The 12,968-nt window shown below is 37.2% G+C and overlaps 2 protein-coding genes across 4 annotated transcripts; both read left to right on the top strand.

Annotated features, from left to right (window-relative positions):
* Positions 1-1,543: 1,543 nt before the first annotated feature.
* Positions 1,544-6,898, top strand: LOC121298626 (spermatogenesis-associated protein 5-like protein 1). 3 transcript variants are annotated; one of them, XM_041225754.1, is made up of 9 exons: positions 1,544-1,618; positions 2,290-3,407; positions 3,631-3,816; positions 3,975-4,133; positions 4,291-4,500; positions 4,927-5,157; positions 5,615-5,749; positions 6,124-6,249; positions 6,643-6,898. In XM_041225754.1, the coding sequence occupies exons 2-9, from the start codon at positions 2,292-2,294 to the stop codon at positions 6,781-6,783; spliced, it is 2,304 nt and encodes a 767-aa protein (XP_041081688.1). In that variant the 5' UTR covers positions 1,544-1,618; positions 2,290-2,291; the 3' UTR covers positions 6,784-6,898. The 3 variants fall into 3 exon arrangements, with proteins under 3 accessions (XP_041081688.1, XP_041081689.1, XP_041081687.1); XM_041225755.1 differs by having other exon boundaries at positions 1,559-1,723; positions 2,290-3,365; XM_041225753.1 differs by having other exon boundaries at positions 1,559-1,723.
* A 3,066-nt stretch (positions 6,899-9,964) lies between these two features.
* LOC121298964 (normal mucosa of esophagus-specific gene 1 protein-like) lies at positions 9,965-12,631 on the top strand. Its single transcript, XM_041226357.1, has 5 exons — positions 9,965-10,073; positions 10,325-10,386; positions 10,723-10,811; positions 11,329-11,389; positions 12,221-12,631. Exons 2-5 carry the CDS (start codon positions 10,348-10,350, stop codon positions 12,287-12,289), a joined length of 258 nt encoding a protein of 85 aa, XP_041082291.1. The 5' UTR covers positions 9,965-10,073; positions 10,325-10,347; the 3' UTR covers positions 12,290-12,631.
* Positions 12,632-12,968: the final 337 nt, after the last annotated feature.

The raw sequence follows: 12,968 nt of genomic DNA, 5'->3' as shown, positions 1-12,968 counted from the left end.
ACAGATTGTGTGCACACTTGCAGCAAGTGATAGGACCACGGTAGGTGAAATCAACATTGATTTCAACAGTTCTTCCTCTACTATCATTGATGTATTTTCTTGGTTTGTTAGTGGAAACATTACTTGTTTAATGAATTCTGCATTGCCTTTTCGGTTCTGACAGTTGCCTAAACAGCAGCGCGTGTGAACTCCAATTTAAGTTCAACTATATTTGAATCAATTAAAAGTAAACTCACATTCCCTATCAATCATTCCGTCAATATTTGGTATATCAACTTAAATCTAAATATTTCAGATTGAAAACCATTTGTTGAACCAAAAACGGCACCGTAATTCATAACTCCTATCATCGGTACAGTTCTACTTGTAAAGTAAGGACTTTCCCTCTGGGGCAGGTTTGGTTCTACAATTCACAGGCTTATTATATGGGTGTCATAAATAGAAATATTAGCAGATTTGGGTGATGTAGTGTTCATTGCAAATGTCAATAAACCCCATTATATTTAGGGTTGAAGGTTTATGAAAGATGTATGGTTTGAGACAGCCAACGGAAAGCCTGATATGACCTTCTCAGTGGTCTGCAAAAACCACAGGAAGTTTGCACAGCTCATACTGGACATGTGAAAACATCTACACTGTTGTTACAAACCACAATGAGCCTTTTTTGAAGCATCATTTTGTTGATGAATACCTTCTGAAAGAGCACTTTTGTTTGCAAGTGTTCTCAATTTGGAAGTGCTTTAGTGTTTGTTTTTTGAGCACCCACAGAATGAATTTCACTTATGTTCAAAGCTGGAATTAGGATGTGGTCCCACGAAAGTGGACTACAGTTCAATGCTTTGATTAGATCTTTGAAAACTGAATCAATGAAAATCTGAACCACTTCGACCTCATTTAACATAAAATTCATTAGAAATGCTGAACAATTAGTTAAATTAAAGAAGTGTTTGGCAAACATAGCGTCGTGTACTGTTTTACAATGAGAGAAGCAAACATGAAAGCAATTGTCTTAAATAATACTTTAATTGTTCAGAAATCAATGTCATGATGATCAGAAGCCCAGCACTGCCCTCCAGTGGAGTAACTTGGGATCAATGGGTAACCTGGTAATATCACTGTGCTTGTTATCACACTCCAGTTAATGCACTCCAGCTAATGGCAATGGCAAACTATATCATTAATACTGTCCTATATCACAAGATCATCTACAGTTAGTACGCTGCTTTCAGTTAATTTCATTTGAACCTTCCTTACTTTTTGAAGGCACATAAAGAGCATACACTCTCGTCTTTTAGGGTTGATTCCAGATGTCTACTGTACTGGCCGACCACAAATAAAAAAATTAAATTAAAAAAACACTCATATCTTTCTTTTGAAAAATAATCCGTTCTAAATGGGTTATTATGATGGGGCGTTAGATATGTATAATTTAAAAAAATCACATCAAATGACCTTTTTTCAGTGGTGATAATGTATCTTGTTAAACGAGCAATGAAACTCAGAGAAACCTCATCGTCGGCCAAATTCCTCCGCTTCGGGACACGTGGTAATGCTTGTGGATGTGAATGAGAAGGGCACAGGTTTGGACAGTTGTGGAGAATACAGACCGCTTTATTTCGTACGTTGTGAACGCAGATATTGATGTGTTACTGAAATAACAGAAATCGTATACCTGTTGTAAAGGCAGATTGTACAGTAATATGAGATACTGGATAACACAGCGGTACACATTTTTTTTTTCTTACGGGGAGTGTGAATTTAATAATAAGAACCACGCCTGATGAAGTAATGGTGAACATGTAGTGCTTGAAGTTTTCGGGTTTTTATTTTGTAATACATGACGTCCCTTTAAACGTATTTTGAGCCGATTCTGTTTCTAATTAAACTCAGAAAAGGCTGTTAATTACAAAACAATGTCGCTTGTTTTTACAGTCATAACTTGACTGAACCTGATTGTTTCGCTTTATTTTTGTTTCAACCTGACGTGAAATTACGTTAATTGCTCAAAACATCTAGCTAAGCTTGTAACATTTTTTGTGTATATTGACATTTATTGTAACATGTTTTAAAAACAAAAATATTAGCTAAAAAACAAAGTAAGCATTAATTAAATGGCATACACTGAGATTAATTAAATTAGTTTTATGCTATTGTGAGTTCCAAAATAGATTAAGATGGTACCAAATCAAAAATATACCTCATTGTTAGTTTTATATTGGTGTTGTTAGCAAGTGTTGTAATTCTGATCCTCATTATTTTTGTTTGTTTTCTCTGTTACCCGCTCCACAGCAATGGATGAGAAAAGTCTGAAGCTGCTTCCCTTGGACACTGAAGACCAGGGTACCCAGAGGTGTAGATTAGGACCAGGCACAATGGCCAGTCTAGGACTGAAGATTGGTAGCCTGGTTCAGATCTCTGTCTTTGGTGGTCACTGCCTGTGCACAGCTTGGCCAAGAAGCGACCTGGCTGAAGGTTTCATGCAGTTTGACTCAAAATGTGTTACAGCAGAACTTATTGAGAAACCTTATAACATGTGTAGCGTGAGCCTTAATCAGATCAAAATGGTACCTTGTACCAAATTAAAATGCATACACGTTCAAGTATTTGTTAAAAATGTGGAATTTAAAAAGTCAGCGACTTTTGCTCTTCTGCATGAACTTGTAAAAGAAATGCTTCGTAACGTGTATGTTTCGAAAAGCCACATTGTGTCCTTTGCATCACTAGAAGCTCCTATTGAATTAATTGAAATTCAGCGCTTAAACCCTTCTACCTATGAGGCTGGCCGTATCACTGCTAAAACAACCATAGAGATTACTGAAGTCAAGAGGTTGGAGAGTTACATGTACCAGCTTAAGAATTCCTCCAAGATCCCGTTGGGTGGAATGGAAGATGTTTGTGCCTCACTTAAAGAAATTTTAAACCTGCCATTTCATTATCCAAGAACATTACAGAGACTTGGACTATCTTGTCCTAAGGGAGTACTACTCATTGGGCCTCCGGGGGTAGGGAAGACTCTGCTTGTGAGAAGTGTTGCTAGGGAGGTGGGTGCCCATTTGGTCACCATCAGTGGCCCAGTAATACTGGGCTCGAGGCCAGGGGAGAGCGAGGAGAACCTGAGAAGAATTTTTCAGCAGACTAAAGAGGCCTCTGAAGATGGGCCATGTGTCCTCTTCATTGATGAATTGGATTCATTGTGCCCTAAGCGGACAGGCTCTGCAAATGCACCTGAAAACCGCCTTGTCGCTCAGCTTTTAACACTGATGGATGGTATTGGGAGCGAGGGTCATATGGTCATTATGGCAGCGACCAACCGGCCAGATGCTTTGGATCCAGCGCTTAGGAGATCAGGCCGGTTTGACAGAGAGGTAATACTGGGATGTACTTTTAACAGGATTGTGAATTTGAGAGTGAGTAAAACAGAGTCTTGTTCTTGCTATTTTATACATTGTAAAGGTAACCTTTATGAAAGGGCCACATGTTTGTAGTGACCACGCCCTTTCACTAGCTATTAAAGCAGGTAGGGAACCCATAAGAAGAATGTCGATAGCCAAACGGTAGTTGTTTCAGAGTCCGGTTGCCCTTAACACCGAAGTTGTGCTCAGTTAATAATGTAGTATTTTTTCTTTTCAGGTCATTATTGGTGCCCCGACCCTGAAGCAGAGGAAGTCTATTTTAGAAATGCTCAGCACACAGATGCCTCTTTGCAGTGATGTGGATTTAGCCTCTTTAGCAGAAATGACCTCTGGTTATGTTGGAGCTGATCTTACAGCACTCTGTAGAGAAGCTGCTTTGCAGGCAATTCTCCACAGCTGCCAGGTATGGTATATGTTTCAAGTGTACACAAACTTAGAAGCTACAGACCACTCTTAATGCTTCACAATAAAAGATTATCTCAAAATAAATTATGTTTAAAAGGGTCTTGCTGTGATCCAAACATTTTATCTTTTTTTATCTCTTTCTTTTATCTTCTGAAGGACTCGGAGAGTCACTTGATAAGAATGAGCAACTTTTTGGAAGCACTGAAGAAAGTTCATCCATCTTGCCTCAGAAGCAGCATTGGTCAAACTGACTTCAGACCTGTTGCCTGGGAGCACATTGGGGGTCTCGAAGATGTCAAGTTAAAACTGAAACAGGTCTGTGAAAGTGTTAGTAAAACATTAAAAAGCAGTATCTTCTGAACCTGAATAACAAGGAATCCATTCAGTGTTTTTTTTTTTTTTTTTATTTACAAATGTGACACATTTTTGCGACTGAAGGATGCAATGTTTGTTTTCTATTCATCTTTTAAAGAGCATTGAATGGCCAATGAAGTTCCCTGAGGCGTTTATCAGGCTGGGACTGTCTCGCCCGAAAGGGGTTCTTCTGTATGGACCTCCAGGCTGCGCTAAGACCACACTCGTGAAGGCTGCAGCCACCAGCTGTCACTGTTCCTTCCTGTCTGTCAGTGGAGCCGACCTCTTCTCTCCTTATGTTGGAGACTCGGAGAAGACTCTGGCCCAGGTTTGATCGACAGGCTTGTCTAAAAATGAAGTTATCTTTACGCTTTCACCAGCAGGGCATACATGCTGTTTGCGTTACACTGTATGCAAAACAAATTGTCAACGAACAGCAGCTTTCCTGTTGTTGACTGAAAAACCAGAGTCTGTAGCATAAACAAAACAAACATCAAGAATTCTATGTTTTGTCAGCCATATAACTTTTTTTGTTGTTGTTGTTGGCAGTCTGTGTGTGTTGTTTTATTTTAAGTTTTTGGAGAGTGTTGATGTACGTTTTAGAGTGCTTTTTAATGCAAGAGAATAAACTCCAAACCCCTAATTAATCAAAATGATGGATCAGTTTTGTGGATACGGCCTGTTGTGTTTCAAATGTTATGCCCAGGATACTGCAACAGAGCACCCAAAGCATTGCCTGTCTGTGTTGCTGCAGGTATTCCAGCAAGCACGAGCGTGTGCCCCATCAGTCCTGTTTCTAGATGAGATCGACTCGATCCTGGGGTCACGGGCAAATAGTAAAGCCAGCAGAGGCGTTCAGGACAGAGTGCTGTCTGTGATTCTCAACGAGTTAGATGGGATTGGACTGAAAGTGACGGAGAGGAGAGGACCAGCAAGTAAGAAGTGCCTACAGGAAGGTTTGCCAGAACAGGAATGTGACAGGCAGGTACGTGATAACAAACCCTGCACAAGGGCATCGCTTCTTAAATGGCTGCATTGTTTTCCATGATGCATGTTCTTTTCAACACACAGCATAAAAGTGCCTACCGGTTTTGCCGTATGAAAGTGACAAACTGTGTGTGTAGAAGTATCTGTTCATTCCATCCATGTCAGTTGATGAATACACCAGGAAGTTGAGAATTTCCTTGTAACTCTGATTATGAAGTTAGTTATGTAGCCATATACCTCATGGGACACCATCAGGTGTTTAGCACAGCTTGTGAACAGGAAAAATAAAACTCAATGAAATTGTTACTAGGTTTGTAATAAGTTTATTTAGCAAAAAGGGGCAGTGACCTTGATGAATCCGGCTTCATGTGAATGGTTCTTGAAAGAATTAGCAAGAACAAGACAAGTTAGCCTTTCAGTAGCACCCAGCCCTCTTGATTCCTTGTTTTCTTCAGCTTGATTACCAGGAGGTGTGCAACAAAGATGTCCTGGTTGTAGCTGCAACGAATAGACCTGACCTGTTGGATGATGCGCTGCTACGACCCGGAAGATTAGATAAAATCGTTTATGTGCCTCCTCCTGACCAAGAGGTAAATGAGAACATTTGCTGTGTATGTTCTGCTAATGGAGATGATTACTCGTGTACTGTTGTAGTGAATTTGGTCACAGTTCTCTAAAAAATATAACAAGCACTCGTGGTTCTAACAGAGTGGCGTGTTGTTTATAAATACGTTTTTCAGAAAGTATATGGGCTATTAACATTTAATGACTGGGGGGGGACGGATACGAAATGGAAATGCCTTGTATTCACTGGTTACTTTTTAGAACCGAGTTCCTCACATGCAGAAGAATGGTTCCTTCTGTTAATATGGCATGACATTTGACCCATACTGGGGCACTGGATCCTCCTGTAAAATATGTGATTGCAAGATCGCCCACGTTGTTATTTTGCACTATCCAACAGGCCAGACTTGCTATATTGAAGATTTGTACAGAGAAGATGCCATTAGACTCGGATGTATCCTTGGAAGATATAGCAGAAAAAACAAGTTTCTTCTCCGGAGCAGATCTTGAAAATCTTTGCAAAGAGGTAAGACTGTTCTGGAAAATTGTCTTCAACAAAACACCAACTAATCCATGTATTTACATGCCCTAGATTATTGTATGCAAAAAAGTTTAAAATGTTTGATCAAAGTGAAATAAATCTGGCTCAAGGTTCTGTAAAATCCAGGTAATCTCAAAGGGTGAAATAAACTCCCTTATGATATATTAAAAAGTAAACAGTGCTTTAAGGAGTGTACTGTAAAAAATAAAACACTGTACAAGGATATTAACATTACTGAATGGAATTATTTATCTATTGCAATAATATTCTACTAGCATATGGCCCTTGTTTTCATACGTGATTAGGATATTGCAACTCTTGAGTTGTATAAAATATGAAATGACTGTTCTATCCTTGATTTCTTGTTTTATGCATTAGGCTGCTTTGCTTACATTACACGAAGAAAGTCTGGACGCTTCCTGTATAAAACATGCCTCCTTTGTGACGTCATTGGAAAATACAAAGCCCTCCCTAACCACACAGCAAATTGAGTTTTATCAGAAACTGTTAAAAAGGTAGTTTTTTTTAATTTTTATAGCACTCTCCGTTTACCAGGCATTTGTAGAAACCTTGAGATTGAAGTTTCTTTACTGGTACATCTTTTCACTGTACAATAAAATATATTACCTTTCGATTACTTGTTTTGTGTTTTATTTTTAGCTCTCTCTGAAAAATACAAATTTAATCAAAACCAGCATTTAAAACATTTTCCATTCATATATGTATTATTAAATTCTTTATGTCTAAATATTTGTATGTTGTTCTCTTGCCAAACCAAAGTGCTCATGACAAAACATATGTATGTCATAAGATACAGGGCCAGCTGCTTAACTTATCTAATAATAAAAGAGTATTAAAAGAAGAGCTGTATTATTGTGTGGTGTGAAAGAAAAGGCAGTTCATTTCTCCTTGTGCAATCTTTTTCTGTGTCTTTGTGAAACCAGCAGCGTGCAGTACTGTGTGTGTGTGTATATATATATATATATATATATATATATATATATATATAATATATATATATATTATATATATATATAATATAGATAGAGAGAGAGAGATAGATAGATAGATAGATGTGTATATAGTAACACAGAAAGGACAGGGTTGATACCCTCCCTGCCAAAAACATAATTGTTTCATTATGTTATTAGTTAATTATCACCTGCACCTGGCTATTATTGTAAATTATAGCCAGGTGCAGGGTATTTAAAGAAAGCAGCCAGTCCCTTCGGGGCTGCTGCTGTGTGAAGAAGCCCAATTGAAGAGGTGCTTAATCGTACCAAAAAAAAAGGTAACTGTGTGTTTTCCAGCCGGCCAACAGCTTAGTTATCTGGCTTACTAGAACTAGGTTCCTGTTATGTGTAGTCAGCGCTCCAAAAACAGAGTTAGCATTTTTGTTTGTTTTGATTGATTTTGTAAAAATTAAAGTGTGTGCAGTCGCTTTTCTTTCAATTCCTTTGCAAGATGAGCCCGAGAGAGCCTGTCTTAAGAAAATTGGCCATATTTAGTACTCACATTAAATAGCTATGCATATTCCATGCAATAGCTAAATATTCCATTTTACTGACCTTCACTTATGAGGTCTGCACTTCTTGAGTCCAGAATAATATTATGAGACTTTGCTGGTCTGCTTCTTTGCAATAAAGCACAGAACTGTTGCAAGGTCACAAAGACCATAGCCAGACAAAACCAAAAAGGACACTGCTAGAAGGCTTGTTGTTAAATATTATTCAATGCTGGAGCATGAGATTTAGGAATCTCTCTGTTTGCAACCATCAGAAAAGGTAAGGAAGCATAGAGACTCCTTCTGGTGAGGTGCAGTGCAACTCCAGGCAAAGCTGTTTCAGGCTGGGCCCTGACCTAATGGGAACAATCGGTAGGGGACATTCGAATTGGTCTTTTCATAGAAAGTAGAATGATGAAGGTCTTCTACCTGCAGGCTACACGGTGTTGTAGTTAAAAAATCCACATTCACTGCCAGCTAATACAGAAATGAATTATTAACATGCTCTTTTCTTTCCCACTTAATAGAACTCTGTTTTTAAAACTGACAAAAACTGAGAGCCAAAAACACTTATCACGCCACCCAAGTGTTAAAATCAACATTGGTTACATGATTCTCAAGTAAATAGCACTGGATTTATTAGAGGGCACCTTGATTATATTGCTCTGCAGGGGCGTCATCCACACATCAATAATCAATGAGCCCGAGCTGGCTAATGCTGACACCAGGACATTGGTAAGTTCCTTAAAAGCACTTGATGAGAACCCTTTATAAGCGATACAGCCCTTCTAGTTATAGACTTCAAATCTATTCCTAATCACAATTTAAAGTATGTATTTTACTTTTACAATGGAAATATACAGGAGCAGGTCCCTTCTGCTAAGAGATAGGAATAGCATTGACTGTGATTTTGCATTTTGTTCCAGTTTTGAATTAATACAATTAGGCAGTAGTATATGCAGGTTAGGGGGTTGGGGTTTTACGCATGCACTGCTCTGCTAATGCTTTATGAATAGGGACTATACAAAGTGCTGTGTGTTCAGCTGGGTGATGATGACACAATAAGATTGTCTTCCCAGACGCCTGAGCTTCCAGCACCTGTTACCTGTACAAAAGCACCGTATGTCCAATGAAGCCCTGCTTTAAATTAATTTGTTAATCAAAACCAATATCCCTGACATGCTGTAATATATTAAAATGCATCTCCATTTTGTTTCTGAATTCCAAACTGCACACATTCTTTAATGACAATAAGAAATGGTCTTGTATCCTTGAAGGAACATGCAAACACCTTGTAGACTCATGTAACATGTTGAATCAGTGTTTCTCCTGTTAAGAGGTGAAAGATAATAAGCAAACTCAACTCCAGCTGGTTTAATAAAGGTACAAAGACGGGCAAAACCGCAGCATTTATTTATTTATTTATTTATTTTTAATATTGAATATGCATTTTAATATCAGAGTTGGCAATGTCAGGCGAGTAATAAAATATTTATTTTTTGGCATGGCAAGTTTGTATAAACAACCTGTGATGATTTACTGAGGTTCCTTGTGCCATTATGTAGAAAGTAAGCTGGTAGTAGCAATGACTCATTCTGCAGATTGAGTTTAAAAAAAATAAATGACTAAAATATCAGCAGCCAAGCTTGTTGAAATGTGAATCAATACCGCAGAATACCATATTGGCTTCAAAGTAAGGCTAAAAATAAACATTCCCATTCCACTCAATCTTCTGGGGTTCTGGTTGTTTACAGACGAGTTAGGCCTTGGAGTGCAACGCCCATTCATTATCGAAAAAAAAAAAAAAAAAAAAAAAAAAAAAAAAACATTTTTCACGCTGACATTCAAACATTGAGAAAAGCAATATAAAGCACTTCTTTTTAGAAGATAACTAAAATAGCACAACATTTCAAGACACACGTTTCTTAATTAATAGCAAGTGTACTTTTTTTTTGTTTTAATAATAACAATAATAATAATAATAATAATAATAATAATAATAATAATAATACAACCTCATCCTCTCCAGTACTGTGCCGCACATCCGAACTCACATACGTGTTATGAAAAAAAAGGATTGTTTTACCACAAGGTGGCACCTGTAAACTTCAAATGAAACTAGATGAGGAAACAATATCACCCACAACCGATATTAGATGATTTTTTTTTTTTTTTTAATAATATATGTGTAGCTGTCTACGTGACTTGGACCTCGTATGTCTGATTCAACAAGCATATATATATATAAGTGCGGAGTTCAGCAAACATTTTAAGAAGCCGAACAATTGTGCAGGAGCTGAAGAAGGTAGGGTACACCTTTTGCTACTGCAATGCAGAAAAAAAACAGCACTATTGACCATCACTTTGGGAAACTTAAAAAATAAATAAATTATAAGAAATGAGCGGTAACCGGTGTTTTTTTTTTTTTACAGTCTATAGTATGGGTTCAGTAACGTATTTATTTTCTGCATCGTGCAAAGAAGCGACCCACAATTTAGATAGAATAAATAGCAAATTCTGATCTTACATTTTCACTTTTTTTTTTAAATTATTTAGAGTCTTTGACCAAAGAAAACAAAATGTCTGGATTTTTCAAGATGCTGAAAAAAAAGAAAGAAGTAAGTTTTTATTTAATGTGTATTAATGAACTGTAAACGCTATTTCTCTTAAATGTTTATTCTTGGCAACGTTTGATATAATGAACATTTAAAACGTGTATACCATGCATATTTGCTGTATATGTTTAAGGAATACATTTCATATTATCACATTTGTTCCAGCATCTACATATCATACAGTACATATAATATTTTAAGCCTAATTCAGATTATTATTATTATTATTATTATTATTATTATTATTATTATTATTATTATTATTATTATTATTATGATATCAGAATAATGTTTACCGTGTTCATTTATAAAGTAAGTGTGATTTAATTTGCTTTTTAGCTCATTCCTCTTATTGGAATTATGACGTTTGCAGCAACAGGAGCCACTTCTTTTGGTATTTATTTCTTGGCAACAAAACCAGACGTAATGTAAGGACATATTTGGTTTATTTGTTTATAAATAATAATAAAAAGTAAGGTTTTCTTAATTCTAGTACACGACAACAGAGCATATGATTGTACATACACTGCAAAATCCAGGTTTATATTAGATTGCAGTTGAATACGTTGCTATGAGCTGAAGTAACTGAAAAACTGGGGAGTTGCTCGAGCTTCCAGAACACAAACAGCAACGCCAGTTTCTCAAACACTTCTTTATCATTTCTTCCTGGTACAGATACCGTGGGGTGTGTAGCATTCATACATGGTTGCGTTTATAAAATATATCAATTAAATGCTCCCAGCAATTAAAATTAATTGTGCTATAGATACGTAACTGATATCTGTTCCAAATGGTAGGGTTAGCGTAACAGTGGAATATTACAGTGCAGTTCAGAGATGTTTGTAATACGTTTGTTTTTCCTTGTCTTATGTATTATCATGAAATGGACATAAAAAACAGGTCACTTTTTTTTTTTTAATTATTATTATTATTATTATTTTACAGTCTTTTTAAGTCGCAAAATCCAGAACCCTGGGAATCCCTAGATCCCTCCAAGCCACAGAAGGTACACTATGCTCAGTTTATTTCAATTGATTTTAGTTTGTGGCGTTGGTTTATTATATTGAGGTCAGCGGTTTAAAATCGCATATTGGAGAGCTTGCAGGGACAGCAGGACTTGAAATGGGTCATCATGAAATCCTATAGGAGCCATGGTGCTGATCTGAAGCTAATTAAACTGGATACAACTATGAAGTGTCACAGTACTCTAGAGCCATGATGTTGTGAAAGACTAACCTGGTTGTTTTAACCCAATTGATAATTTTAAAGTTCATCATTAATCTACTAACATCCATTCCGATAACTGTTGTCCTTGCAATTGTGTTACCAACATTTCCCCGGCTAGACACACACTATCACTCAGTTGATAACTAAACAGTGGTTTGCTAAAACTGCTTTTGAAAATAGGACAGGTAATGTACAATACTCACTGGTATAAAACCACAGTCTGCAAGTGCTGTAATTCATTTACACTGTGTAAAAAATACTGAGGATGCAAACTACCTAATTAAAAGTAATTGCCATGCAATAAAAGCATGCCATGGCCATTCCGACTCATATCAGTGACCAAATCACAATGTAGGTCTTGTCGGTGTTCAACATGGTTCAATATTTATTGAGACCAGAAAAATGGTGTGAGCTATTTAAAAAAAAAAAACAAGAACACGGAACAGAAAGACAGGTGCAACAAGTCAATGTTTACTCAGCATGGCATATCAACTCCACCCCACACATTTATACTTATATATATCACAATAAATGTCTGTGTGTGTGTGTGTGTGTGGAGCAGTAATCTGGCAGTACAGGTATAATAGCTTTACTTTTTTTTACCTTCCAGCTTTTAACTATTAATCAACAGTGGAAACCAGTGGAAGAAGTACAGATTGTGAAAGGGTTGATGAAGTGAAGTCCTGCTGTCCGTCCATCCATCAGTTCATACATTCATTCAACCCCCTACCCTCTGCCTGCACCCTGTCAATCTAACGGAATCATTTCTGCACAGACTAGACTCATTGAAAAACCAGTGTGCGGAAATGCTTCTGCTACTTTGGTAGGGTTTGATCACGGACAGGTCTGTCAGCCTCATAGGGTTTGAAACTCGAGGACTAACATCAACAGCGATCACCGCACAACAACAGCAATCGCCGCACAGCTGGGAAGATAAGAGGTTAGCTGCGCATAAAACGCTATTCATCGTTTGGCATTGTGTTATTGGTTCCAAATAAACAGTAATATTTTGAACCTCTTAGCATTTGTTTTTGTTTCAATTATTAATGAGGAAAAATAAGTATGTACTGATACAGAACTATCGCTCACTCAGTGGTAGAGAAAAAAAAAAAACTACCAAAACTTGCCTAACATATTTCACATTTATTTCTCTTATGTATATAGATGCCTGGCAGCATGAATCATACTTCCAATGAGAATCCTGTAACTCAATTATCACAAGGCTGAGCCTGCATCCTAATGCATACAAGAAATGTCTGCACAGCCTTAATTGAGTTTTCCTTAATCAGCTGCACTGTTCAATCTGCCCTGCCTCTGATAGAATTTGAAATTGATACAGGACCTGGGTGTCCCATTTT

This window comes from Polyodon spathula, chromosome 24, assembly GCF_017654505.1.
Source record: "Polyodon spathula isolate WHYD16114869_AA chromosome 24, ASM1765450v1, whole genome shotgun sequence".
Lineage (NCBI taxonomy): Eukaryota > Metazoa > Chordata > Actinopteri > Acipenseriformes > Polyodontidae > Polyodon > Polyodon spathula.
Note: the sequence above shows the minus strand (reverse complement) of the source record. Positions and strands in the feature narration are given on the sequence as shown.